The sequence below is a fragment of the Loxodonta africana genome, chromosome 11 (genome assembly GCF_030014295.1).
Source record: "Loxodonta africana isolate mLoxAfr1 chromosome 11, mLoxAfr1.hap2, whole genome shotgun sequence".
Classification (NCBI taxonomy): Eukaryota; Metazoa; Chordata; class Mammalia; order Proboscidea; family Elephantidae; genus Loxodonta; species Loxodonta africana.
This window is the reverse complement of record NC_087352.1, coordinates 19371317-19395870: the sequence shown is the minus strand read 5'-3', so window position 1 is coordinate 19395870 and position 24554 is coordinate 19371317. Positions and strand designations below refer to the sequence as shown.

General features: G+C 43.1%; 2 protein-coding genes across 2 annotated transcripts; both read left to right on the top strand.

The window, feature by feature from the left end:
• Nucleotides 1-1339: 1339 nt before the first annotated feature.
• Nucleotides 1340-2704, top strand: LOC100665486 (sialic acid-binding Ig-like lectin 6). Its single transcript, XM_064293170.1, has 3 exons — nt 1340-1846; nt 1892-1898; nt 2053-2704. Exons 1-3 carry the CDS (start codon nt 1652-1654, stop codon nt 2340-2342), a joined length of 492 nt encoding a protein of 163 aa, XP_064149240.1. The 5' UTR covers nt 1340-1651; the 3' UTR covers nt 2343-2704.
• LOC100665198 (sialic acid-binding Ig-like lectin 6) lies at nt 2471-24551 on the top strand. Its single transcript, XM_064293169.1, has 7 exons — nt 2471-2552; nt 3667-3924; nt 4684-4734; nt 21294-21371; nt 22075-22383; nt 22568-22615; nt 24213-24551. Exons 1-7 carry the CDS (start codon nt 2471-2473, stop codon nt 24482-24484), a joined length of 1098 nt encoding a protein of 365 aa, XP_064149239.1. The 3' UTR covers nt 24485-24551.
• The last annotated feature ends 3 nt before the right edge of the window (nt 24552-24554 follow it).

The window sequence follows — 24554 nt, the reverse complement described above, 5'->3', positions numbered from 1 at the left end:
TTCATTAAGTCTCTTTAACACATTTTTTCTTAAAAATCAAACAGACCTGGAAGAGAGAATCTGGGGATCATTCAGCGCCCTTAGCAACTCAAAACCCAAACAGAACGCATTGACGTGGAGTCGATTCCAACTCACAGCGCCCCTACACAGGACAGCGTAGAACTGCCCCATAAAGTTCCCAATGAGCACCTGGTGGATTTGAACTGCTGAACTTTTGGTTAGCAGGCATAGCACTTAACCACTATGCCACCAGCGTTTCCTCAGCAACTCAAGGATCCATAATTGTTCTCTCTAAGCATCAGATTTTCCATGATGTAGGAAAGAGGGGAATACTCCTTTTGGATGGAGACATATTACGCGAAATATAGTTTCAAATATATGACACTGTCTCTGAATATGATAAGTAGTGACGGGCCCCAGGAAAAAGTCCTAGAGAGAGGAGGTATTAATTTCCTAGGGCTGCCATATCAAAGCTTAACAAATAGGTGGCTTAAAACAACCAAAATGTGTTGTTTCACAGTTTTGGATGCTGGGAGTCCAAAATCAGGGCGTCAGCCAGTTTGGTTCCTTCTGAGGCTCTGCGAGAGAATCTGTTTCATGCCTGTCTCCTAGATTCTGGTGATGGCTGGCTATCTTTGGCGTTTCTTGAGTGGTGGATATATCACTTCAATCTCTCCCTCCATCTTCACCTGGTTGTCTTCCCTCTGTGTCTCCCCTCCTTTTTTATATGGACTCCACTTCTACTGGATTAGGACCCACACTACTCCAGTATGACCTCATGTGAACTTAACGGATAACATCTTGAAAGACCCTATTTTAAAACAAGTTCACGTTCTCAGGGAACAGAGGTGAGGAATTGAAGATATCTTTTGGGGGAAAATAATTCAGTAGATAATAAGCCCTTAGTTTGTGAATGAATGAATGAAATGAGTGAAGCATTGCTTCCTTTACCTCATCTAAATCTTTCTCCTATACCTCTGATACTCAGATGGGCCATCCTGAGTCCCACCCCTGGCAGGCTGACCTTTACCAGAGTCCAGAGGCTGTGACTCCCAGGGGTCTGGCCAGGTGGTACTTGCTTCTCCAGAACAGACCATTGTGCACAAGACCAGGAGGCAGGACTTGAGGGCTCTTGCCTTTCCTTGCTGCCTTACAGAGCAAGGCTCTTGCCTCCTCTGAGCCTCAGGGGTTGCCTGTGACGTGCAGAAAGGGGATGGGATAATCTCAAACAACCCATCTTTGGCTGAGTCTGAAGTTCTCCTTCTCTGGGTTTTTTTTTTTTTTTTTTACATTTCGTTATCACCACTGGCTTCCTGCCTAGGCTTCCTCTGCCCTCCTACATCTGCAGCTTTCCTTTCCTTTTCAGAGGCGCTCTGGAAGGCAGGGTGTCTTAGGCATGGGCCAGAGATGTTGCTGCCGCTGCCGCTGCTCTGCCCCTGCTGTCAGGAGATGAGTAGGCTGAGAGGGTGAGAGGTTCTCCTCAGGGGAGGTTCTGGAGCTTGAAGCTGAGTCTCCCCCTCCCCCAGGGTCCCGGACTCAGAGCTTGAGAGTCAAGCTGGAGCTAAAGGAATCCGTGACAGTGCAGGAGAGCCTGTGTGTCCTTGTGCCCTGAAAATTTTCCTACCTTAGGGGTTCCTATGGATACCGCCACATGTTTTGGTTCCGGGAAGGGGCAAATAAAAACCAGTGTCTTCTGGTGGCCAGAAACAAACCAGAACAGAAGGTGCAGGAAAGGACCCAGGGCCGATTCTTCCTCCTCAGTGATTCCCGGGTCAACAACTGTTCCCTGAGCATCAGCGATGCCGACATGGAAGACAGTGGGATGTACTTCTTTCAAACGGATAATGCCTTTCAGGGATAGTTATATGGAGATAAGATGTTCTCTCTGAAGGCAACAGGTATGGTAGGGATCCAGGAAAAGACCCTAGGGTGTGGTAGACCAGAAGTAAAAAAAAGATGGTTCTACTCCTCGTGGGGGTGGAGACAGTCATGACAAGACCCTGGGGATGGCTACAACATGCTGAGGGGCTCTGATTTCTCTCTTTTCCCTAGCCCTGACTCAATCACCCAACATCCAGATCCCAGGAATCCTGGAGTCTGGCCACCCCAGGAATCTGACCTGCACTGTGCCCTGGGCCTGTGAACAGGGGACACCCCCCATCTTCTCCTGGAACTCAGCCGCCCTCACCTCTTTGGGTCCCCGGGCCCACCTCTCCTCAGTGCTCACCCTCTCCCCAAGACCCCAGGACCATGGCACCAGCCTCACCTGTCAGGTGACCTTCCCTGCAGTTGGTGTGACTGTGAAGAGGACCATCCAGCTCAATATCTCCTGTGAGTGCTGAGTGGGGTCAGCTGGGTGGCTGAGAGTGTAGGGCCATGGTTGGGCTCGGTCAGGGATTGACAATTGGGACCTGGTAGCCAAGCAGGAAGGCTTCTGAGAGAAAGGCCCAATGCCCACTCATTTCTCACCATGGATGATGAGGCTGCCACATCTTCTGTCCCAGATGCTCCACAGAACATGGTCCTCACAGTCTCCCAAGGAAACAGCACAGGTAGGAAAGAACTTCTCCTCTCCAGGGCTAGAATAGAAGCAGAGTCTCCGGCAGCTCCGGACAGACCTTAGGTCTCAGAGCTCCAACTAACCAAGGACTGCATAGTGTAGAAGAAACCAGTTGTCTTAGTTATCTAGTGCTGCTATAACAGAAATACCACAAGTGGGTGGCTTTAACAAACAAAAACTTGTTTCTCATGGTTTAGGAGGCTTGACGTCCAAATTCTGATTTTGGCCCTAGGGGAAAGCTTTCTGTCTCTCTTGGCTTGGCTCTGTTCATGCTCTTTATCTTTGAGGTTCTGCTCCTGGGCCATCTTCATGTGACTTGGCATCTCTCTTCCTCCATCTCGGGTACTTAGCTTGCTTGTTTAATCTCTTTTACATCTCAAAACAGATTGACTCAAGATATACACTAATCTAGCCTCATTAATATAAAAAACATAACCTAATTCTCATTATTGTAACCTAATTCTGCTTCATTAATATAAAAAACATAGCAAACTCACACACGGGATTATAAACACAGGCAGAGGTTAGGATTTACAAGACATCTTTTTGGGGGACACAATTCAATCCCATAACACCAGCTGACGAGGGAGAAAGCCCCCATTCTTGTTAACTCCTGGAAGTCAGTCTTTTGCTCACGCACAATTCTCTACTGCCAATTCCAATGGAAGCCATCCTATCCCTCTCACGTCACCCTCTTCTCTGATGTTTTTCCTCCTCCTGATGTTCCTTAAGTTCTTTCTTGGCCCATTAAGTGCATTTGTCTACTGTATTCCTGTTTGAGGCCCTCTGTCCTCCATCAGTCAGACAGCTGGGGAAACTCTAGGAAAATGATCTGGGCCTCTTCTGAAGGCCTGAGGCCTCCCCAGGGTTAGTGTCGACACCAGGGGAGGACAGGGACAACAAGCTTGACTCAGGCAGAGAGAAGAGGACAGGGCTGCCAGTGTCCCATAATGCTCACCTTCTTTGTCTCTGTCCGTATATCTTGCCATGTCTCTCTCCATATTTTTTTCTTCATCTCTCTGTGTTTCTGTCCCACCATATTTTTTTCTCTCTCTCTCTCCATATTTCTTTTCCTCCCTTTCCGTGTATTTCTGTCTCTGCCAAAGCTGTCAAGATCCTGGGAAATGCCTCATCTCTTCCCATCCTGGAGGGCCAGTCACTGCGTCTGGTCTGTGTTGCTGACAGCAATCCCCCTGCACAGCTCAGCTGGTTCCGGGAGTCCCCAACCCCGAACGCCTCCCTCATCTCCAGCACTGGATACATGGAGCTGCCTCAAGCAGGGACTGGAGAAGAAGGAGTGTTCACCTGCCAAGCTGAAAACCAGCTGGGCTCCCAGCATGTTCTTCTGAATGTCTCTGTTCACTGTGAGTTTGGAGGCAGCTGGGGAAGGACTCCATGGTATTAGAGACACAAGAGGTCCCCTGCTGAGCCCTCTCCTTCCTCCCCACAGATCCCCCACAGCTTCTCAGTCCCTTCTGCTCCCGGGAGGCCGAGAGTCTGTGCTATAGCTGCTCTGTCCACACCTAGCTGGCCCCCTCCTTGCACTGGAGGGTTGGGGACAGGCTGGTGGAGGGGAATAGCGGCAACACCTCCTTCATAGTCACCTCCAGCTCCTCTCAGCCATGTGCTAACAGCACCTGAGCCTCAGTGCTGGGCTCAGTCCTGGCCTCAGACTCTGCTGTGAGGCCCAGAATATCTGTGGAGCCCAGAGATCACTGTCCTGCCACTGCCAGGTTAAGGGTCTTCAAGGGAAAAGGAGCCTCGTCCTTAGAGAGATGGAGCTTGGAGGAGAGAAACCCAAGGCCAAGACAGGAGTGGCTGGGGATAAGACCCTCAGTCCTTTGGCTGGTGGGCATGTGTGATGTGTTGTGAAGAGGCTGCTCAGGACCTAAAGAGCAAAGGAATCCCAAGTGACTGAGTCCTGGGTGGGCATCAGACACACTAAATGAGGGCAGAGAGGAGTGGCTGGTTTGGAGGATGCTGTGTGTTGGAATCGGCATTTAATCAAACCTCGAATTATCTGTAGGGAAATCAGAACCCAGGTCATGTTCAGAAGTCCTGGGAGCTGCTGGAGGTGCTAGCAGCATGGCCCTGCTTTGTCTCTGCCTTTTCTTCATCTTCAGGTGAGAGTGAGTATGCTTGTGGGGTGGAGGGAGACACCTGGTGCGGAGAGGGTACGCAGGTTGTACGATCTCAGAAAACCTGAGCTGGAAGAACCTGGAGTGGTTGGGAAGTCCAGGAAACTTCCACCTGTAATCAGTTGGACCAATGCAGGGTCTCTTCCCAACTTCTAGTCCAGCTCTTGGGTTAGGAGGAGCACCTGGAGACTAGACCCTCCTCCATCTATCCCAGTCACCATTTCCATGTTCTTCATAAGAAGTAGGGGGATGAGGTACCTACTCCAGGTCCCACGTACAAAGCTGAAAAGCCCTGGGCTGTTCCCTCAGAGTGAAGACTCAGAGGAAGAAAGCAGCTAGGACAGTGGAAGGCATGAATGATACGAACCCAGTCTTGGGTTCAGGATCATGGGTGAGTGATAGGGAAACATCCCATTCAGCATTACCCCTTTTGGATACCACCCTTAAAAAACAAAGCTGTAACATTAATTTTTATCCTCAGTTTCCATTATTTGGCTTTCAAGGAACCAAGATGAAATCAAAATTTCAAAAACATGATTGTAAGTGAAGTTTTTCTATCAACTGAGAATTGAGAATTTAGCTTTTAATCTTCTTCTTAATGAGCTACTTGACAGAACAAAAAGTAAAGAAAAAGCTGAAATCCTATTAACCTCTGTGCTCTAGAGTTTAAAAAAATACTGATTACAACTCCTCCTACTACAGAATCATTATTACCCCCCAAAAGGTTATCCACAATAAAAACAAAAAATTAGGAAAATCAGAAAGCAGCTTGATTGTCAGTAGTATCAGTTTCCATGTTTAACCCAAGTGAACCACCCTTAGGCCCTTCCTTATTAGCATTCAGCACTTAGCATTCTCCACCCAAGAGTCCCACATCTGGAGACCTGAGTATTGTTTTCATTTTAGTCTCATTCCTTGGAGCATTTAAATTATCAATTTCTGTCTCTCTTTCTTTCCACATAGAAGTCAGACTGGTCTTCTTCACCTTATCTTACTCCTTTGCTCACTGAAGTTTCATTATCTCTCTCTTGGACCCCTGTGCCCACCTCACGTTCTTGCCCCCATCTCTTCTCAACACAGGCCACTGGGAAAATCTTTCAGAAATAATTATTGTTTAGTCCCTCCATCATTTGGAAGGTTTAGATGTCTCAGCTAGCTCCCTATGGTTGGAGAAGGCACCAAATGCTTTGGCATGGTATCATGCTGTTTCCTATCTGTTTCCTCCCCTCCAAGCCTTTGCCTTGTGCTCCGCCTCACTATTCTTCATTTTCCTAAACAGGTCTCAAACAGCAGTGACAATGTCCCCCTCTGGATTTACCACTAACTAGGTCACTAGTTCTACTGGCAAAAATCATACTCATTATTCAAGGTTCAAATGAAATATTATCCTTTCCCTGTGAAAACCGTGACCAACACCTTCCAAGCAAGACGCTGTTACCCTCTCCTCTGTGTTCCTACATGGCAGGGTACATCCCTGTTTTTTGAGGTTTGCCATGTCGTAATTGCAAACAGAGGCTTGTCCCCTGCCACGCTAGGGTCTCCGCAAGAGCAAGGCCAGGTCTGATACAGGCTCCTGTTGCTCTCCTTCAATGCACCCTTTTCCCATCACCTCTCTTATGTTTTGTTGTTGTAGGATGCCATTGATTCAATTTCAACTCATTGGGACCCCATGTAACAGAGTAGAACTTCCCCATAGGGTTTTCTAAGCTGTAATCTTTATGGGAGCTGACCATCATGTCTTTTTGCTGCAGAGCCACCGGGTGCGTTCGAAACTCCAACCTTTCTTTTAGCGGCTGAGTACTTAACCATTTCGCCACGAGGGCTCCTCCTCGTAGGTGAAGAAACAACTGTTTCACCGAGTCGATTCTGACTCATAGGAACCCTATAGGGCAGAGTAGAACTGCCCCATAGCGTTTCCAAGGATGGCAGGTGAATTTGAACTGCCGACCTTTTGGTTAGCAGCTGAACGCTTAAGCACTGTGCCACTAGGGCCCCTTCTCATAGGTGCATGTGTATATTTAATTCATCTCAGGTAATTACATCAGTCATTCAGTCCGTGGGATGCTTGGTTCATGATATTCTGTCATAGTTGATTTACTCATGGACCTCTTCTACTTTCTTTTTTTGTTTATAATATAGAGCATTAACCCATTACTCAATCCAAGAATGAAAATGCTGACAATAGCTTACATCTACCTGGGTGTTCCTTCTCTTCCCAACCCTCTAGCTATTTCCATCTTGAGTAGCCTCTATCCCGAATTCTGTTTGTCATTCCATAGCCATTACCTCTCCCCACTCCCCAACTCATGGAATTACACCTAAGCAATATATTCGCTGGAAACCCTGGTGATGTAGTGGATAAGAACTATGGCTGCTAACCAAAAGGTCAACAGTTCGAATGCACCAGGCACTCCTTGGAAACCATATGGGGCAGTTCTACTCTGTCCTACAGGGTCGCTGGGAGTCGGAATTGACTTGACGGCAACCATAATATATTGATTAAATTTGCTTATTTTGGACTTTCTAAAAAGGGCATTATGTTCAATGTAGTCTTTTGGGACTTGATTTTTCCACTCTATGTTACATTATTAAGATCCATCTGCATTGTTATATGTAGATGTAGTTCATTAGTTTTTACTGCCATAAAATAAATATATCATGTTATTACCACACAATTTCTTTATCTAGTCTCATGTTGATGATCATTTAGATTATTTCCAGGTGTGGCTGTTATGAACATTATTATTTCATATCTCAGTGTGTTCATAAGCGGGACTTTCTTGGTCATATACCTAAGAATTGAAATGCTAGATTACAGTAAAATTGTCCATCTTAACAAGGTAATGCCCAGTGGTTTTCCAAAGAGGTAGAGCAATATACATTCCCACCAGCTACCTCTAAGAAATTCTATTGATTCACATCCTTTCCAACACTTGATTTCCCGAGACTTCTCATTTTTGCTAATAAAATTGGGATAGCACATTGAGGTCTTCATTTACACTTTTCTGATTACTAAATGTTTTGCTTTTATTTCTGTATTTTTATTGAGTCATGAATACATAAATGTCTACCTCTTCTATGGAATACCTGTTCACCACTCTTGCCTATTTTAGTCTTGGTAGTTTGTCCTTTCCTTACTAATCTGTAGGAAGTCATTATACAGTTTTAATACCAGCTTCCGTTAGTTATGTGTAGTATAAGCAACTTTTTCCAGTGTGTAGCTTGTCATTTTATTTTTCTTAAGGTGACTTGCTGAATCTAGGTCTTTAATTTAAAAAAAAAATTTTATCGTGCTTTAAGTGAAATTTACAAATCAAGTCAGACTCTCATACAAAAATTTATACACACCTTGCTATATACTCCTAATTGCTCTACCCCTAACGAGACAGCCCACTCCTTCCCTCCACTCTCTCTTTTCGTGTCCATTCTGTCAGCTTCTGACCCCCTCTGCCCTCTCATCCCACCTCCAGATAGGAGATGTCAACATAGTCTCAAGTGTCTACTTGGTCCAAGAAGCTCACTCTTCACCAGCATCTTTTTCGATTCTATTGTCCAGTCCAATCTCTGTCTGAAGAGTTGACTTTGGGAATGGTTCTTGTCTTGTGCTAAGAGAAGGTCTGGGGACTATTACCACTGGGGTCCTTCTAGTTTGAGTCAGATCATTAAGTCTGGTCTTTTTGTAATAATTTGAGGTCTGCATCCTACTGCTCTCCTGCTCCCTCAGGGGTTCTCTGTTGTGTTCCCTGTCAGGGCAGTCATCGATTATAGCTGGGTACCATCTAGTTCTTCCGGTCTCAGGCTGATGTAGTCTCTGGTTCATGTGGCCCTTTCTGTCTCTTGGGCTCATAATTACCTTGTGTCCTTGGTGTTCTTCATTCTCCTTTTCTCCAGGTATGTTGAGACCAATTGATGCATCTTAGGTAGCCGCTTGCTAGCTTTTAAGACCCCAGACAACACTCTCCAAAGTGGGATACAGAATGTTTTCTTAATAGATTTTATTACGTCAGTTGACTTAGATGTCCCCTGAAATCATGGTCCCCAAACCCCTGCCCGTGCTACCCTGGCCTTTGAAGCATTCACTTTATTCAGAAAACTTCTTTCCTTTTGGTTTAGTCCAGTTGTGCTGACCTCTCCTGTATTGTGTGTTGTCTTTCCCATCGCCTAAAGTATTTCTTATCTACTACTTAGTGAATACCCTTTCCCTCCTTCCCTTCCTCCCCCTCGTACCCATCAAAGAATATTTTCTTCCTTGTTTAAACTATTTCTGAAGTTCTTATAGTAGTGATCTTATACAATATTTGTCCTTTTTCAACCGACTAATTTCACTGCACATAATGCCTTCCAGATTCCTCCATGTTACGAAATGTTTCACAGATTCATCACTGTTCTTTATCCATGCATAGTGTTCCATTGTGTGAATATGTTGTTGTTGTTGTTAGGCGCCATCGAGTCAGAAATGTCACAGCTAAAAACTTTTTCCCAATCTGTAGGTAATCTTTTTACTCTTTTGGTGAAGTCTTTGGATGAGCATAGGTGTTTGATTGTTAGGAGCTCCCAGTTATGTAGTTTTTCTTCTGCATTGTTAGTAATGTTTTGTATACTGTTTATGCCATGTATTAGGTCTCCTAACATTGTCCCTATTTTTCTTCCATGACCTTTACAGTTTTAGATTTTATATTTAGATCTTTGATCCATTTTGAGTTCGTTTTTGTGCATGGTGTGAGGTATGGGTCTTGTTTCATTTTTTTGCAGATGGATATCCAGTTATGCCAGCACCATTTGTTAAAAAGACGGTTTCCTCCCCCTTTAGCTGATTTGGGGCCTTTGTCAAATATCAACTGCTCATATGTGGATGGATTTATGTCTGGACTCTCAATTCTGTTCCATTGTTCTATATATTTGTGGTTGTACCAGTACCAGGCTGTTTTGACAACCATGGTGGTATAATAGGTTCTAAAATCAGGTATAGTGAGGCCTCCCACTTTGTTTTTCTTTTTCAGTAATGCTTTGCCTATCTAGGGCCTTTTTCCTTTCCATACGAAGTTGCTGATTTGTTTCTCCATCTCATTAAAAAATGTCCTTTGAATTTGGAGCAGAATTGCCTTAAATCTATAGATCGCTTTTGGTAGAATAGACATTTTTACAATGTTAAGCATTCCTATCCATGAACAAGGTATGCTTTTCCACTTATTTAGGTCTCTTTTGGTCTTGCAGAAGTGTTTTGCAGTTTTCTTTGTATAAGTCTTTTACATCCCTGGTGAGATTTATTCCTAAGTATTTTACCTTCTTAGGGGCTAATGTAAATGGTATTGATGTGATGATTTCCTCTTCAATGTTCTTTTTGTTAGTGTAGAGGAATCTAACTGATTTTTGTATGTTTATCTTGTATCCCGATACTCTGCTGAACTCTTCTATTAGTTCCAGTAGTTTTCTGGAGGATTCCTTAGGGTTTTCTGTGTGTAAGATCAAGTCATCTGCAAATAGAGGTACTTTTACTTCTTCCTTGCCAGTCTGGATGCTCTTTATTTCTTTATCTAGCCTAAGTGCTCTGGCTAGGACCTCCAGCACAATGTTGAATAAGAGTGGTGATAAGGGCATCTTTGTCTGGTTCCTGAGCTCAAGGGGAATGCTTTCAGACTCTCAATTTAAGATGATGTTGGCTGTTGGCTTGTATAAACGCCCTTTATTATGTTGAGAAATTTTCCTTCTATTCCTATTTTGTTGAGAGTTTTTATCATGAATGGGTGTCAAAATTTGTCAAATGCCTTTTCTGCATCAGTTGATAAAATCATGTGATTCGATTCTTGTCTTTTATTTATAGGATGGATTACATTAATTGTTTTTCTAATGTTGAAACATCTCTGCATACCTGGTATAAATCCCACTTGGTCATGGTGAATTATTTTATTGATATGTTGTTGAATTCTATTGGCTAGAATTTTGTTGAGTATTTTCACACCTGAGTTCATGAGGGATATAGGTCTGTAATTTTCATTTTTTATGGTATCTTTATCTGTTTTTTGTATCAGGGATATGCTGGCTTCAAAGAATGAGTTTGGGTGTATTCCGTCCTTTTCTATGCTCTGAAATACCTTTAGTAGTAGTTGTGTTAACTCTTCTCTGAAAGTTTGGTTGAACTCTGCAATGAAGCCGACCGGGCCAGGGCTTTTTTTGGGGGGGCGGGGGGGGGGAGTTTTGATTGCCTTTTCAATCTGTTCTTTTGTTATGGGTCTATTTGGTTACTCTACCTCTGTTTGTGTCAGTTTAGGTAGGTAGTGTGTTTCTTCTAGGTTTTCAAATTTGTTAGAGTACAATTTTTCATAGTAATCTGATACAATTCTTTTAATTTCAGTTGGGTCTGTTGTGATATTGCCTATCTCATTTTTTATTTGGGTTATTTGCTTCCTGTCCTGTTTTTCTTTTTGTCTGTTTGGCCAATGCTTTATCAATTTTGTCGATTTTTTCAAAGAACCACCTTTTGGTCTTGTTAATTCTTTCAATTGTTTTTCTGTTCTCTAATTTATTTAATTTAGCTGTAATTTTTATTATTTCCTTTCTTTTGGTGCCTGAGAGTTTCTTTTGTTGCTCTTTTTCTATTTGTCCAAGTTGTAGGAATAATTCTTTGATTTTGGCCCTTTCTTCTTTCTGTATGTGTCATTTATTAATAGAAATTGACCTCTGCGCAGTGCTTTCGCTGTGTCCCAAAGGTTCTGATAGGAAGTGTTTCCATTCTCATTGGATTCTATGAATTTTTTTATTCCAACCGTAATTTCTTCTATAATTCAGTCTTTTTTGAGCAGGGTATTGTTCAGTTTCCATGTGTTTGATTTCTTTTCCCTGCTTTTTCTGTTATCAATTCTCACTTTTATGGCCTTATGGTCAGAGAAGATGCTTTGTAATGTTTCCATGTTTTGGATTCTGCTAAGGCTTGCTTTATGACCTCATATGTGGTCTATTCTAGAGAATATTCCATGTGCACTAGAAAAGAAAGTATAGTTGGTTGCTGTTGGGTGGGGTGTTCTGTATATGTCTACGAGGTCAAGTTGGTTGATTGTGGCATTGAGATCTTCCGTGTCTTTATTGAGCTTCTTTCTGGATGTCCTGTCCTTCACCAAAAGTGGTGTGTTGAAGTCTCCTACTATTATTGTGGAGCTGCCTTTCTCACTTTTCAATGCTGATAGAGTTTGTTTTATGTATCTTGCAGCCCTGTCATTGGGTGCATAAATATTTAATATGGTTATATCCTCCTGGTATATTGTCCCTTTAATCATTATATAGTGTCCTTCCTTATCTTTTATGATGGATTTAACTTTAAAGTCTATTTTGTCAGAAATTAATATTGCCACTCTTGCTCTGTTTTGATTGTTGTTTGCTTGGTATGTATTTTTCCATCCTTTGAGTTTTAGTTTGTTTGTGTCTCTAAGTCTAAGGTGTGTCTGTTGTAGACAGCATAAGACGGATCTTGTTTTTAATCCATTCTGCCATTCCCTGTCTCTTTATTTGTGCGTTTAGTCCATTTACATTCAGTGTAGTTATGGGTAGGTATGAATTTGTTTTACACTTTTATGAATTTAGTGCTATCATTATGATGTCTTTTTTTGTGTGTTGTTGACAGTTTCTTTTTCCCACTTAATTTTTTGTGCTGAGTAAGTTTATCTTTGTATATTATCTTTTCCTCATATTTGTTGTTGTTTTGTTTCTGCAGAGTCTCTATTTTTTTCTTGTATTTTGTTTTGATGTGTAGGATAGTTTGTCTCCTTTGTGGTTACCTTAATATTTACCCTTATTTTTCTAAATTTAAACTAAACTTTTATTTCTTTGTAACGCCTTTTCTTCCTCTCCATTTGAAAGATCTGTGACTACATTTCTTAGTTCCTCTTTATTGTTTTAATGTTTAATGTTCTCTTCTTTTACGTAATGACATCACTGTTTCCCCGTATTGAGCATTCTTTTTTTAATTTCGATTTATTTCCGTGATTCTCCTGTCTGGGTTGACATCTGATTGCTCTGTCTAGTGTTCAAGTCTTGGGCTGATACCTGATATTATTGATTTTCTAAACAAAGAACTCTCTTTAGTATTTCTTGTAGTTTTGGTTTGGTTTTTATGAATTCCCTAAACTTCTGTTTATCTGGAAATGTCCCAAATTCACCTTCATATTTGAGAGACAGTTTTGCTGTATATGTGTGGGTAGGCGAGAACCCTGTTTAACAGGCAAAGCGGTGTCAAACATCAAACACCCACCTCTTTACCACACAGCTGAAACAGTGGTATTCTGCCAATAGGGGCCTATTCTCCTCAAATAGGCTCACACAGGTCCATGCAGGGGGGAAAGGTGCTCAAAGTCCATGGACCACTTTTGCCTGGACAGGAGCTGCTTCTGTCCTGAGCTTCCCCAGTTAGTGGAGCAGCCAAATTACCTTTTCCCCCAACTGTGAATTTATTCCTTCTCCAAGGCTAGGAGAATGGCTTTAGGTGCTCAACAGGACCTATCTCTGGCCCAGGGAAATCAACAGCTGCTGAAGCCAGCTTGGGGGTGGGTGGGAGCAGTAAAATATACGCAAATACTTAGCTTTTGCTGAAAGCTCCGCTCTTTTCTGCTTCAGAGGTGTGAGTAGGCTGTGTGGCTGGCTGGCTCTCCCTGAGGAAATTGCAGCCCAATGCTAGTACTAGCCCGCTGCAGCTGCTCCGGGGAATGGTGCCTGAGGCCTCCCAGGGACTCAGGTTCGATAACTCCTCTCCGCTTCTGAACCATTTCTTCCTCCCCCGCCTCTCGGTTTGTTTTCTAACTTTGTCTTTGATGTTCAGAGCTCCTAGCTTGTCATAAATATATTCGTTTCACTTGTTTTTGGGGGGTCTTTATTTTTATTTATTTATTTTTTAATTGTAAGAGGGCTTGCCAGAAACATCTGTCTATGCCGCCATCTTGGCCCCGCCTCCTAAGTCTTCAATTTTGGTACAGTTGTATTAATTAAACCTTTTCTATCAAGTGATTTTGTGTCTTTTTAAAGAAAATATTTCCTACTGTAGAACAGAAAAATATTCACCTATGTATTATACAGAAAATTAAAATTTTTGCTTTTGACATTTAGATAATTTAGGTCTTAGTTATTCTAGAGTTGAGTTGTCTAAATTACATGAAATGGGTATCTGATTTCATGATTTCTGTATGGAGCTTCTGCTTCTGTTTATTCCTTGGACATATTTATTAGTGGGTATTTCAAAAATTGTGCCTTCAAATTGCATCATTTCTGAAATGTTTGGGCCTGTTTCTATTGACAATTTTTCTCCTTGTCATGGCTGACATTTTGTAGCTTCTTTGCATATTTAATAATTTTAGGAGGATGCTGAATGTTATGTTATATAGTTGATTATCTGGATATTCTAGTATTCCTTTAAAGATTCTTGAGCTTTCCACTGGTAGGCAGTTAATTTAATTGTGGATCATCTTGACCATTCAAAGCTCTTAATAAAAGTTTTGTTAGGGTGAGTCTAGGTTAACCTTTACTCTATCTTCCCCATAACTGTTCTTTCTCAAATAGCATGTTTTTTTCTCAGATTTTTGGCATCTCATGGTATGCATGCACAGTTGAATATTCAGCCAAAGACTCAAGGAAGTCACTATACAGGTTTTCTGAAGCTCTTACTCCACAGTTTCCATCCATTCTTCTGCAAGGTACTAAGTGATGGGCAAATATAGGAGAAGGTATGTGGTTACCACCTTACTGCAGGGCTTGGTCTCTGCCTGTCTTCTAGTACCTGCCCAGAAACCAGTTATGCCACCTCTACCCCTGATTTCTGTTTCAAAATATTTACCCTCACAAACTTACAACTTGAAATGCATTAATTTTCTATTTATTTAATATCTGCCTCTCCTAGAAAGCCATCAGCTGCACAATATCAGGGACTGTGTCTACTTTCATCATTGCTCTATATCCAACACTGAGCACACTACCAGGCAATTAATAGGATGGCAGGCTCTGTCGGAAAAAATTAGTTTTGATCCATGACTCTATGGTGCATTTATATATGCAAGTGTCTTCAAGCAATGTGTATAAACTCTTAGTCTCAGTTTTTTTTTTTTTAATTTTTAAGATGACAATGATAAGACTATCCTCTCCACAGCATTTTTTGAGGACATAATGTGATTAGTATAAGCACTCACTGAGGGCAGGCCAATCAGAATTATTAAGTATTTTTGAATAAATGAATGGATAAATGACAAAGGTTTCATCAGTCCCAATTTCTTTCTGATCCTTGGCTGCTTTATCCCAGACCTCACTGCCTTGATCTGAATCCATTCTCTTCCTTACCCTCAGAGACAGCAGCACCAGTTCCAGATAGGCATTCCTTCAGATCACCGAGCCCCTACTGGGGCTGGACCTATCTCAAGAGAGAAACAGGAGCTCCACTATGCATTCCTCAACTTTAAGAAGCTGAAGCTGCAGGAACAGAAGGACACCGGCACTGAATACGAAGATATAAAGACATACAAATGAGAAAGTGCTCAAAGTCACAGCCTTGAGTGTAAAGTGCATGGCCCCTCTCAGGTTTTGAGCCTTTAAAACTGAATGGACTTCTTGGTGATGGATTATATGAATGCTCTGGCATATGTGGGTTTCTATCCAAGAGACCTGAGTTCAAATCCATCTATGTCACTTATTGAGCAAGTCACTTTGTATCTCTGTGCCTCACCTTGCTGCTCTGTAAAGCAGGAAAATAAGTTTTATATAACTAGGTTATTTGGAGTCCCTGGATGGCGCAAATGATTAAGTGTTTGACTACTAACCAAAAAGTTGGTGATTAAAACCATCCCAGAGGTACCTCACAAGAAAGCCCTGGCAACCTGCTTCCAAAAGTTGACAGCCTTGGAAACTGTATGAAGTGGAGTTCCATTCTGCACACATGGTGTCACCACGAGTTGGAATCGGCTTGATGGCAACAGGTAAACAGGTTACTGTGAAAGATCCATGAAAAAGTACATATGAAACAGCCCACAAAAGTCCTGACACAAAGCGTGTGGTCAGTGAATGCTAGTTTTTTCTTCCCTGAACAGAAACTTTATAGTGGCAATTTTTCCTAACCCTTGGAGGGGCAAGTCCCAGAGGCCATAGCACCAGCTGTGTGTGTCACTCCCTTCTCAAAACTCTTCCATGACTCACCCAAATAAAGTTCCTGTCCTTCATCTTTCTATTCAAGACTCCATGACCTTGTCCATGTAGATCTCTCCAACCTCATTTCTCACCAGTCACCCATATGCCATGTCAATTCTAGCAGTTTCCTTTAAGATCTCCTAGCTTCTATTGTTTCAGTGAAACTGAAGAACACCAATGAAAAACAATGACTAAGGGAAATTTTTAGGATTAGCTGTGGGGGAGAGCGGCATAGGGAGGGGAGGGACAGATTATATTGAAAAGAGCACAGTCAGACTGACAGTTGATTTATCAATAGCAATATTGTAAGTCTGAATATATTATGAAGTTATCTTTAACGACCTGAGAGAAATAAATATTATTTTAGATAATACTCAGTGAAAATGTTTGAAGACTCAAGGTGAAATAAAGATATTTTTAAAAAACTATGTGGTTCAATGGATTGCTTTTTTATGGTGTTTCTAGCCAAAAAATTGCAACTACCACCCAAGTGATTGAGCGGGACCATGCAAATAAGGTCTATGGAACCCTAACAAAGGGATTGGTGAGTTTTGCCATCTTGCTAGGCTTGAAATGAGCCATCCGAGAGGCGGAAAGAGAGAGTATCTCACCAACATCAAAGAAAAAAAAGCAGGAATGGAATGCGCCCTTTGGCCCTGGGATCCCTGTGCTGAGAAGCTCCTGGCACCAGGAGACAAACAGAGAGAGAGAGTTGTAACACTGAAGACAGCAAGATGGTGAAAAGCAGCAGCAGAGAAATGGTAGCAGCAGAGGCAGCAGAACCAGGAGACTAGCAGGAGACCAGCAGGAGATGGTACGGGGGCTTCCCAGTCCACAGGGTGAGAAAACCGAGTGCTTTCAGGCAGAAGGCTTGCTGGAGGGGTAGGGTGCCCCAGGTCACCTGGTGGAGATAGGTTTACACACCCATGGAGCTTCCAGCCGAAGTTTACTGGTGGAGGGGGGTACCTCAAGGCACCTATCAGCACAGATAAAAGAGCTTTGTAACACTTGTCTGAGCAATGCAGAATCCAAGGGGCCAGAGAGAGGCAAGCCTGTCGGCACAGCTGAGAAGAGGCTGTCTTAATGAAAGAACTGGATCCTTATCCCTGATAAACCCCATAATCGTTAGTATTGTCTGTGAGTTCTATGTGTCCATTGCAATAAGCCACTGAATTCAGTAGAGAAGTAGAGAGTGCCATTGGAGGGATGGTTGGGTTGGTAAAGATGGTGGAGAAAGGAGGCATATCTGACCTCTGCCTCATAGAAATGGCCTTGGGTTGTTGATCTTGATTCTCCTTCTCCCTTGTGAAGTTAGAGGAAGTCAGACACTGCTGTCATGCCATTTTTACAATTCAGATTCATAAATGTGATATTTTTCCAAAATGGAAAAATATGTTACCCAAATCTTTAGCCATGATTCAGTGTGGATCTGTATTTCTGGCCATCTCTGAGTTAAAAAAAAAAAAAAAAAAAATTTTTTTTTTTTTTCTGATTTCAGATGAAAGGAGCAACCAAAGGTACTAATGAAATTCCGCCACTAGGATAACTTCCCTTCAGCACTGTCTTTCAGGTTTACTGTGCTTGAGCTTGTAACAGCCCACTTCCAGCTGTGCCAAAATATTGTGAGAAGCCATTTGCAAACCAAGATGGAATGTTTTCCTCTTCAGACAGTGGTCATAAAGAACTGTCCTTCAGATTGTAGGTGCTTTTTCACATAGATAGGACAGTACACCAGGAGCAGGTGATGTAGGAATCTGTGCCACCTACTCGGGTGACTTATTTGTGCTTTTGGAACTGCTGAAGCCTGGTGTCATCTACACATTTCATTTGGTAATGGATTTCTGCTGTAGATGCCCAACGTTTTGACTCGGTGAGTCATGTAACACCTATTTCATGATGGGCAGTTCAGATCATATATTCATTTGATATCCTACAGCCAGGCATTCAGTCTCTACCAGGGTCAGGAGCTTTTTTCAAAAGGACCTCTGTGTTCTAAAAACAAACAAAACAGAATGTAAATTTGAAACAAAGATCCCAGAGACTGCATAGAGCATTCTTAATTGTCACAGGCACTGCAAGTATGACTTAATATTCTGACTTATGAACCCCAAGTTCTAAAGTTTCTTGCTCTACATTCTCAGTTTGTTTCAGAGCTTTCCCTTGTGCTGCAATTACCTCAAAACTTGAAACCTTAAGGTTTTATTTGGTAAATAGTTTAGAGCACCTGATGAAATATAGCATGTATCTCCTCAAAAATTCAAATTATGTAGTTTTTGACTATGACATGACCTAAGAGATAAGAGCTGAACCTATAATTTGCTTCATGTCTATGTTTCCAGTACCGTTAGCATCAGAGAGTCCACCACTTAGTCTTTGTCGTCATTATTGCCACCATAGCAATGAATAACAGTAGTCACTTTGTCCTTCAAGGTATTTGCTTCATAGTCTCTTCATCACAATCAGCCACAGGTGATAATTTAACTAATCATGATGTCATTGCATGTGGAATATTATGAAACACTTAAGGAAGAAACAATGCCAAACTTTCCCAAACTTTCTTAGTAAATAAAGGAGGAGGGGGTCTCATTTCATAAGGGAAAGAACAAGCCTGATACCAAAACCTGACCAGGACATTACAAGAAAAGAAAATTGCAGGCCAATACTCTTCATGAACATAGAAAAATTCTTACTTAAATATTAGCAAATTTAATTCTACATGTATAATGTATATGGTACATCATGACCAAGTGGGGCTTAACATTCAAAAATCAATATCATTCGCCACCATAACATCATAGAAGAAAAAAGTTGTATATGCCTGTCAATTACTGCAGAAAAAGCATTTGAAAAAAATGAGTAGACGTTTATGATTTTTTAAAAACTCAGCAAATTGGAGCTAGAAGAGAACTTCTTCAATCTGATCAAGGGCATCTATGAAAAACCTGCTTATAGCATCATAGTTATTGGTGAAATCTTGAAAACTCTCCCCCAAGGATGGGATCAAGGCAGGAATATCAGTTCTTACTTCTTCTGTTGAACATTTTTCTCTTATTTACAGTGAAGTACAGAAAGAAAGAAATAAAAGGTTCTGTATCTCTTCCCCGTCTACCTGTTTGTTGAACTTTGTTATGGCAGCCCTAGAAAACTAAGGCGGCCACTCCTGTTAAAGTATAAATTTGAAAAAGAAGCCATAAATTTTAATCCAGAAAGAGTCCCCAGCTCTCTTAGGACTCCACAGTTGTCCACGACTTCCAAGAAGGGTCAGGCTAATCAGATGGTGCCAGGGGAATCTAGACTATTCCCCTCAGCCCAGAGATGCTGTTGCTGCCTGTTGCCCCACCGTGAAGACGACAGAGGTCTAAGGAAGAGGGGGCTGGTGGGGCTGGAGTCAGTGCTTCTGTCTCCCTCAGTGGTCCCTGGAGGACTGTGGAGATAAAATCTGTGCATCCTTCGTCAGTGATGGCAAAAGAGGGTCTGTGCGTCCTATACCTGCCCATTCTCCAGCCGGATCCCTGGGTTTTCTACACTGACTTTAACCCACTCTACACCTTCAGATTGTGGAGGTGGCCAAAAGACACCATAATCCCCTGTGACCACAAACAGATCATGTCAAAATCTGGAAGAGTGGAATCTCCTGAATTGTAAACATTGGTGCTCATTTATTTTATTGGTAATAGCTTATTAAGAAGGTCCCTGGGTGCTGCAAGCAGTTTGGACTTGACTAACAACCTAAGGGTTGGAGGATTAAACCCACACAGCAACACCACAGAAGAAACGCCTGGAAATGTACTCCCAAAAATATTACAACCAAGAAAACCTGATGGAGCGGTAGTTCTACTCTGTAACATGTGGGATCACCAGGAGTCAGAACTGACTTGAAGGTAACAGGTTATTTTTATTAAAGAGACATGCATTGTATGAAAATACAAACTGTGTGCCAGCAACAACAACAACAAAACATATTCTCAACACTCAAACATCACTACTGTTAATACCCTGGTGCATAACCCTTTAGATCTTTTTTTTTTTTTTTTTTCAGAAACCTAATAGACTTTTTAAAAAAAATGTTATCATCTAACATATATGGTTTTGTAACCTATAATTTTTTAGTTAATGATCTTGAACTTTCAATCTTAGTAAACTTCCCTCATATCTAATCCTCTGCCCATATTCACACATACTCAAATTTATCCTATTGACCTCCAAATATACTTTACAGCATTTGTCGAAAGCAATAAGGAATCCAGGACGACCCATTGTGTTCAGTTATTATCTTCATTAGGTCTCTTTAACACATTTTTGACTTAAACATCAAACAAATATGGAAGAGACTACCTGGGGCACATTCAACCCACTTGGCAACACAAAGATCCACAGTTATTCTCTCCAAGCATCAGATTTTCCACAATGTGGGAAAGTAGGGCATGCTCCTTTTAGATGGACAGACATCTTGTAAAATATAGTTTCAAATATATGACACTGTCTCTGGATATGATAAGTAGTGAGGGACTCAGGAAAAAGCCCTAGAGAGAGGAGGTATTAGTTTCCTAGGGCTGCCATAACAAAGCTCAACAAGCAGGTGCCTTAAAACAACAGAAATGTGTTGTCTCACAGTTCTGGATGCTGGGAGTCCAAAATCAGGCCATCGGCGATTTTGATTCCTTCTGAGGCCTTGAGAGAGAATCTGTTCCATGCCTGTCTCCTAGATTCTGGTGGTGGCTGGCTGTCTTTGGCATTTCTTGGCTCTTAGATATATCACTTCAATGTCTGCCTCCATCTTCACATGGTCATCTTCCCTCTGTGTCTCTCTATGTCTCTTCTCCTTTTTTATATGGATACCACTCTTACTGAATTAGGACCCACCCTACTCCAGTAGGAACTCATGCGAACTTAACTGATCACTTCTTCAAAGACCCTATTTCCAAACAAGATCACATTCTCAGGGAACAGGGTTAAGAGTTCAAGAAATCTTTTGGGGGAAAACAATTCAGGTGATAATAAGCCCCTAGTTTATGAATAAATGAATGAAGCATTGCTTCCCTTACCTCCTCTAAATCCTTCTCCTATATCTCTGATACTCAGGACATCCCGAGTCCCACCACTGGCAGGCTGATCTTCCAGAGGATACGACTCCCAGGGGTCTGGCCAGGTGGTCCCTTCTTTCCCAGAACAGACCATCGTGCACAAGACCAGGAGGCAGGACTTGGGGGCTCTTGTCTTTCATTGCTGCCTTACGCAGGACAAGCCTCTTGCCTCCTCTGAGCCTCAGAGTTCATCCGTGATGTGCAGAAATGGAATTGGATAATCTCGAATAACCAATCTCAACAGAGTCTAAAGTTCCTCTTCTGAGGTTTTTCTCATTTTTACATCTTGTTATCACCACTGTCTTCCTGCCCAGGCTTCCTCTGCCCTTCAATATCTGTGGCTTTCCTTTTCCCTTTCAGAGGGACTCTGGAAGGCAGACTCCCTTAGGCAGGGGCCAGAGATGCTGCCACTGCTGCTGCTGCCCCTGCTGTGGGGAGGTGAGTGTGCTGAGGGAGTGAGGGGTTCCATTCAGGGGAGGCTCTTGAGCTTGAAGCTGAGTCTCTCTCTCTCCTAGGATCCCTGACTCAGAGTTGGAGAACCAAGCTGGAAACACAGGAATCTGTGGCAGTGCAAGAGGGCCTGTGTTTCCTTGTGCCCTGTAAATTTTCCTACTTGGAAACCCTGGTGGCATAGTGACTAAGGGCTACGGCTGCTAACCAAGAGATCAGTAGTTCGAATCTGTCAGGTGCTCCTTGGAAACTCTATGGGGCAGTTCTACTCTGTCCTATAGGGTCGCTATGAGTCGGAATCAACCTGAAGGCAGTGGATTTGGTTTTTTTTAGGGGTTTCTATGGATACTGCCACATGTTTTGGTTCTAGGAACGGGCAAATAAAAGCCAGGGTCTCCTAATGACCACAAACAAAGAGAGAAGGTGCAGGAAAGGACCCAGGGCCGATTCTTCCTCCTTGGGGATCCTCAGATCAACAACTGCTCCCTGAGCATAAGAGATGCAAACATGGCAGAGAATGCCTATCAGGGATACTCATATGGAGATAAGATGTTCTCTCTGAAGGTGGCAGGTCTGGTAGGGGCCCAGGAAAATGGTGTGGTGTATGAGAAGTAGAAAATAGATGGTTCTGCTCCCCATGGGTGTGGAGGCAATTATGACAGGACCCTGGGATGGCTGACAACATGCTGAGGGGCTCAGATCTCCTCTCTCTCCTCCCTAACCCTGACGCAATCACTCAGCATACAGATCCCAGGAATTCTGGAGTTTGACTGCCCTAGGAATCTGACTTGCACTTTGTCCTGGGCCGGTGAGCAGGGGACGCTCCCCAACTTCTCCTGGAACTCAGCTGCCCTCACCTCTGTGGTCCCCAGGACCCACCTCTCCTCGGTGCTAACCCTCTCCCGAAGGCCCCAGAACTATGGCACCAGCCTCACATGTCAGGTGACCTTTCCTGCCGTTGGTGTGACTGAAAAGAGGACCATCCAGTTCAATATCTCTTGTGAACGCTGGGTGGGGTTGCCTGGGTGGCTGAGGGTGTGCCACTGGGCCACTGCTTGACAACTGGGACCTGGAAGCCAAGCAGGAAGGAACCTCCTACCTGTGTCCACGGCTTCTGAGGGAAAGGCCCAATGCCCACTCATTTCTCACCATGGATGATGAGGCTGCCACATCTTCTGTCCCAGATGTGTCACAGAACATGGCCATCACAGTCTTCCAAGGAAATAGCACAGGTAGGAAAGAACCTCTCTTCTCCAGGGCTGGGGTGGAAGTGGAGTCTCTGGCAGCTCTGGACAGACCTTAGGTCTCAGAGCTCCAACTAACCAAGGACTGCATGGAGTAGGAGAAACCAGCTGTCTTACTTACCTAATGCTGCCTCAACAGAAATACCACAAGTGGGTGGCTTTAACAAATGAAAATTTATTTCTCATGGTTTAGGAGGCTAGAAGTCCAAATTCAGCTTTTGGCTTTAGGGGCAGGCTTTTTCTCTCTTTTGGCTTGGCTCTGGTCATGACCTTTTCTCCTTGATCTTCTGCTCCTGGGCAGTCTTCAGGTGACTTGGGATCTCTCTTCCCCCATCTCTGCTACTTAGTTTGCTTGTTTAATCTCTTTTATTTCTCAAAAGAGATTGATGCAAGATACACCTTAATACCCAGGGACATAACCTAATTCTGCCTCATTAATATAACAAACATAGCCCACTAACAAATGGGGTTAAAACCACATGCAGAGGTTAGGATTTACGAGACATATTTTTGGGGGACACAATTCAATCCATAATACCAGGTGACGAAGGAGAGCAGAGGCAGAAAGCCCCCACTCCTGTCAACTCCTGGAAGTCAGCCTTTTGCTCACCCACAATTCACTTTTGCCAGTTCCAACAGAAGCTGTCCTATCCCTCTCACTTCACCCTCTTCTCTGACGTTTTTCCTTCTCCTGATGTTCTTTAAGTTCTTCCACGGCCCCGTTAACTGCATTTGTTTACTGTATGCCTGTTCTAGGCACTCTGTCCTCCATCGGTCAGAGAGCTGGGGAAACCCTAGGAAAATGATCTCGACCTCTCCTGAAGGCCTGAGGTCTCCCAGGGTTAGTGTGGACACCACAGGAGGAGAGAGACACTGGGCTTGACCTTGGCAGAGAGGGGAGGACAGGTCTGTCAACATCCCATAGTGCTCACTCCTCTGCCTCTCCCCACATCTCTCTCTACCTCTCTCTCCATATTTCTCTCTTTCTTCATCTCTCTCTTCCCATGTCTCTCTCTCTCCATACTTTTCTCTCTGGAAGTCAGTGTTTTGCTCACCCACAATTCTCTTTGGCCAATTCCAACGGAAGCTGTCCTATCCCTCTCACGTCACCCTCTTCTCTGATGTTTTTCCTCTTCCTGATGTTCCTTAAGTTCTTTCCTGACCCATTAACTGCATTTGTTTACAGTATCCCTGTTTCAGGACCTCTGTCCTCCATCAGTCAGACAGCTGGGGAAACTCCAGAAAAATGATTTGGGCCTCTTATGAAGGTCTGAGGCCTGGACTGTACCTGTCTCCCCAGGGCTAGTGTGGATACACGGAAGGATAGGGACACTAGGTTTGACCCTGGCAGAGAGAGGATGACAGGGCTGTCAGTGTCCCATAGTGCTCACTCTCTCTGTCTCACCATATCTCTCCCTACCTCTCTCTCTCCATATTTCTCTCCCTCTTCATCTCTCTCTCTCTTCTCTTTCTCCATCTCTCTATCTCGGTATTTCTGTGTTTCAACTCTCTGTCCATATTTCCCTCTCTCTCTCTCTCCGTGTTTCTTTTTCTCCCTTTCCAGATTTTTCTCTCTTTCCCAAAGGCTTCAACATCCTGGGAAATGCCTCATCTCTTCCCATCCTGCAGGGCCAGTCCCTGCATCTGGTCTGTGTTGCTGACAGCAATCCCCCTGCAGAGCTAACCTTGTTCCGGCAGTCCCAAACCCTGAATGCCTCCCTCTTCTCCAACCCTGGATACGTAGAGCTGCCTGAAACAGGGGCGGCAGAAAGAATGTTTACCTGCCGAGCTCAAAACCAGCTGGCCTCCCAGCATGTTCTTTTTTTTAAAAAAAAAATAATTTTTATTGTGCTTTAAGTGAAGGTTTACAAATCAAGTCAGTCCCTCACCCAAAAACCCATATACACCTTGCTACACACTCCCAATT

Bases quoted from the DNA above. Each gene is read 5' to 3' on its own strand.
- LOC100665486 (XM_064293170.1), top strand. From the start codon at position 1,652: ATGTTTTGGTTCCGGGAAGGGGCAAATAAAAACCAGTGTCTTCTGGTG.
- LOC100665198 (XM_064293169.1), top strand. From the start codon at position 2,471: ATGGATGATGAGGCTGCCACATCTTCTGTCCCAGATGCTCCACAGAAC. The intron at 2,553-3,666 runs GTAGGAAAGAAC...TCTCTGCCAAAG, and splicing joins CTCCCAAGGAAACAGCACAG to CTGTCAAGATCCTGGGAAAT. The intron at 22,384-22,567 runs GTGAACGCTGGG...CTTCTGTCCCAG, and splicing joins CATCCAGTTCAATATCTCTT to ATGTGTCACAGAACATGGCC.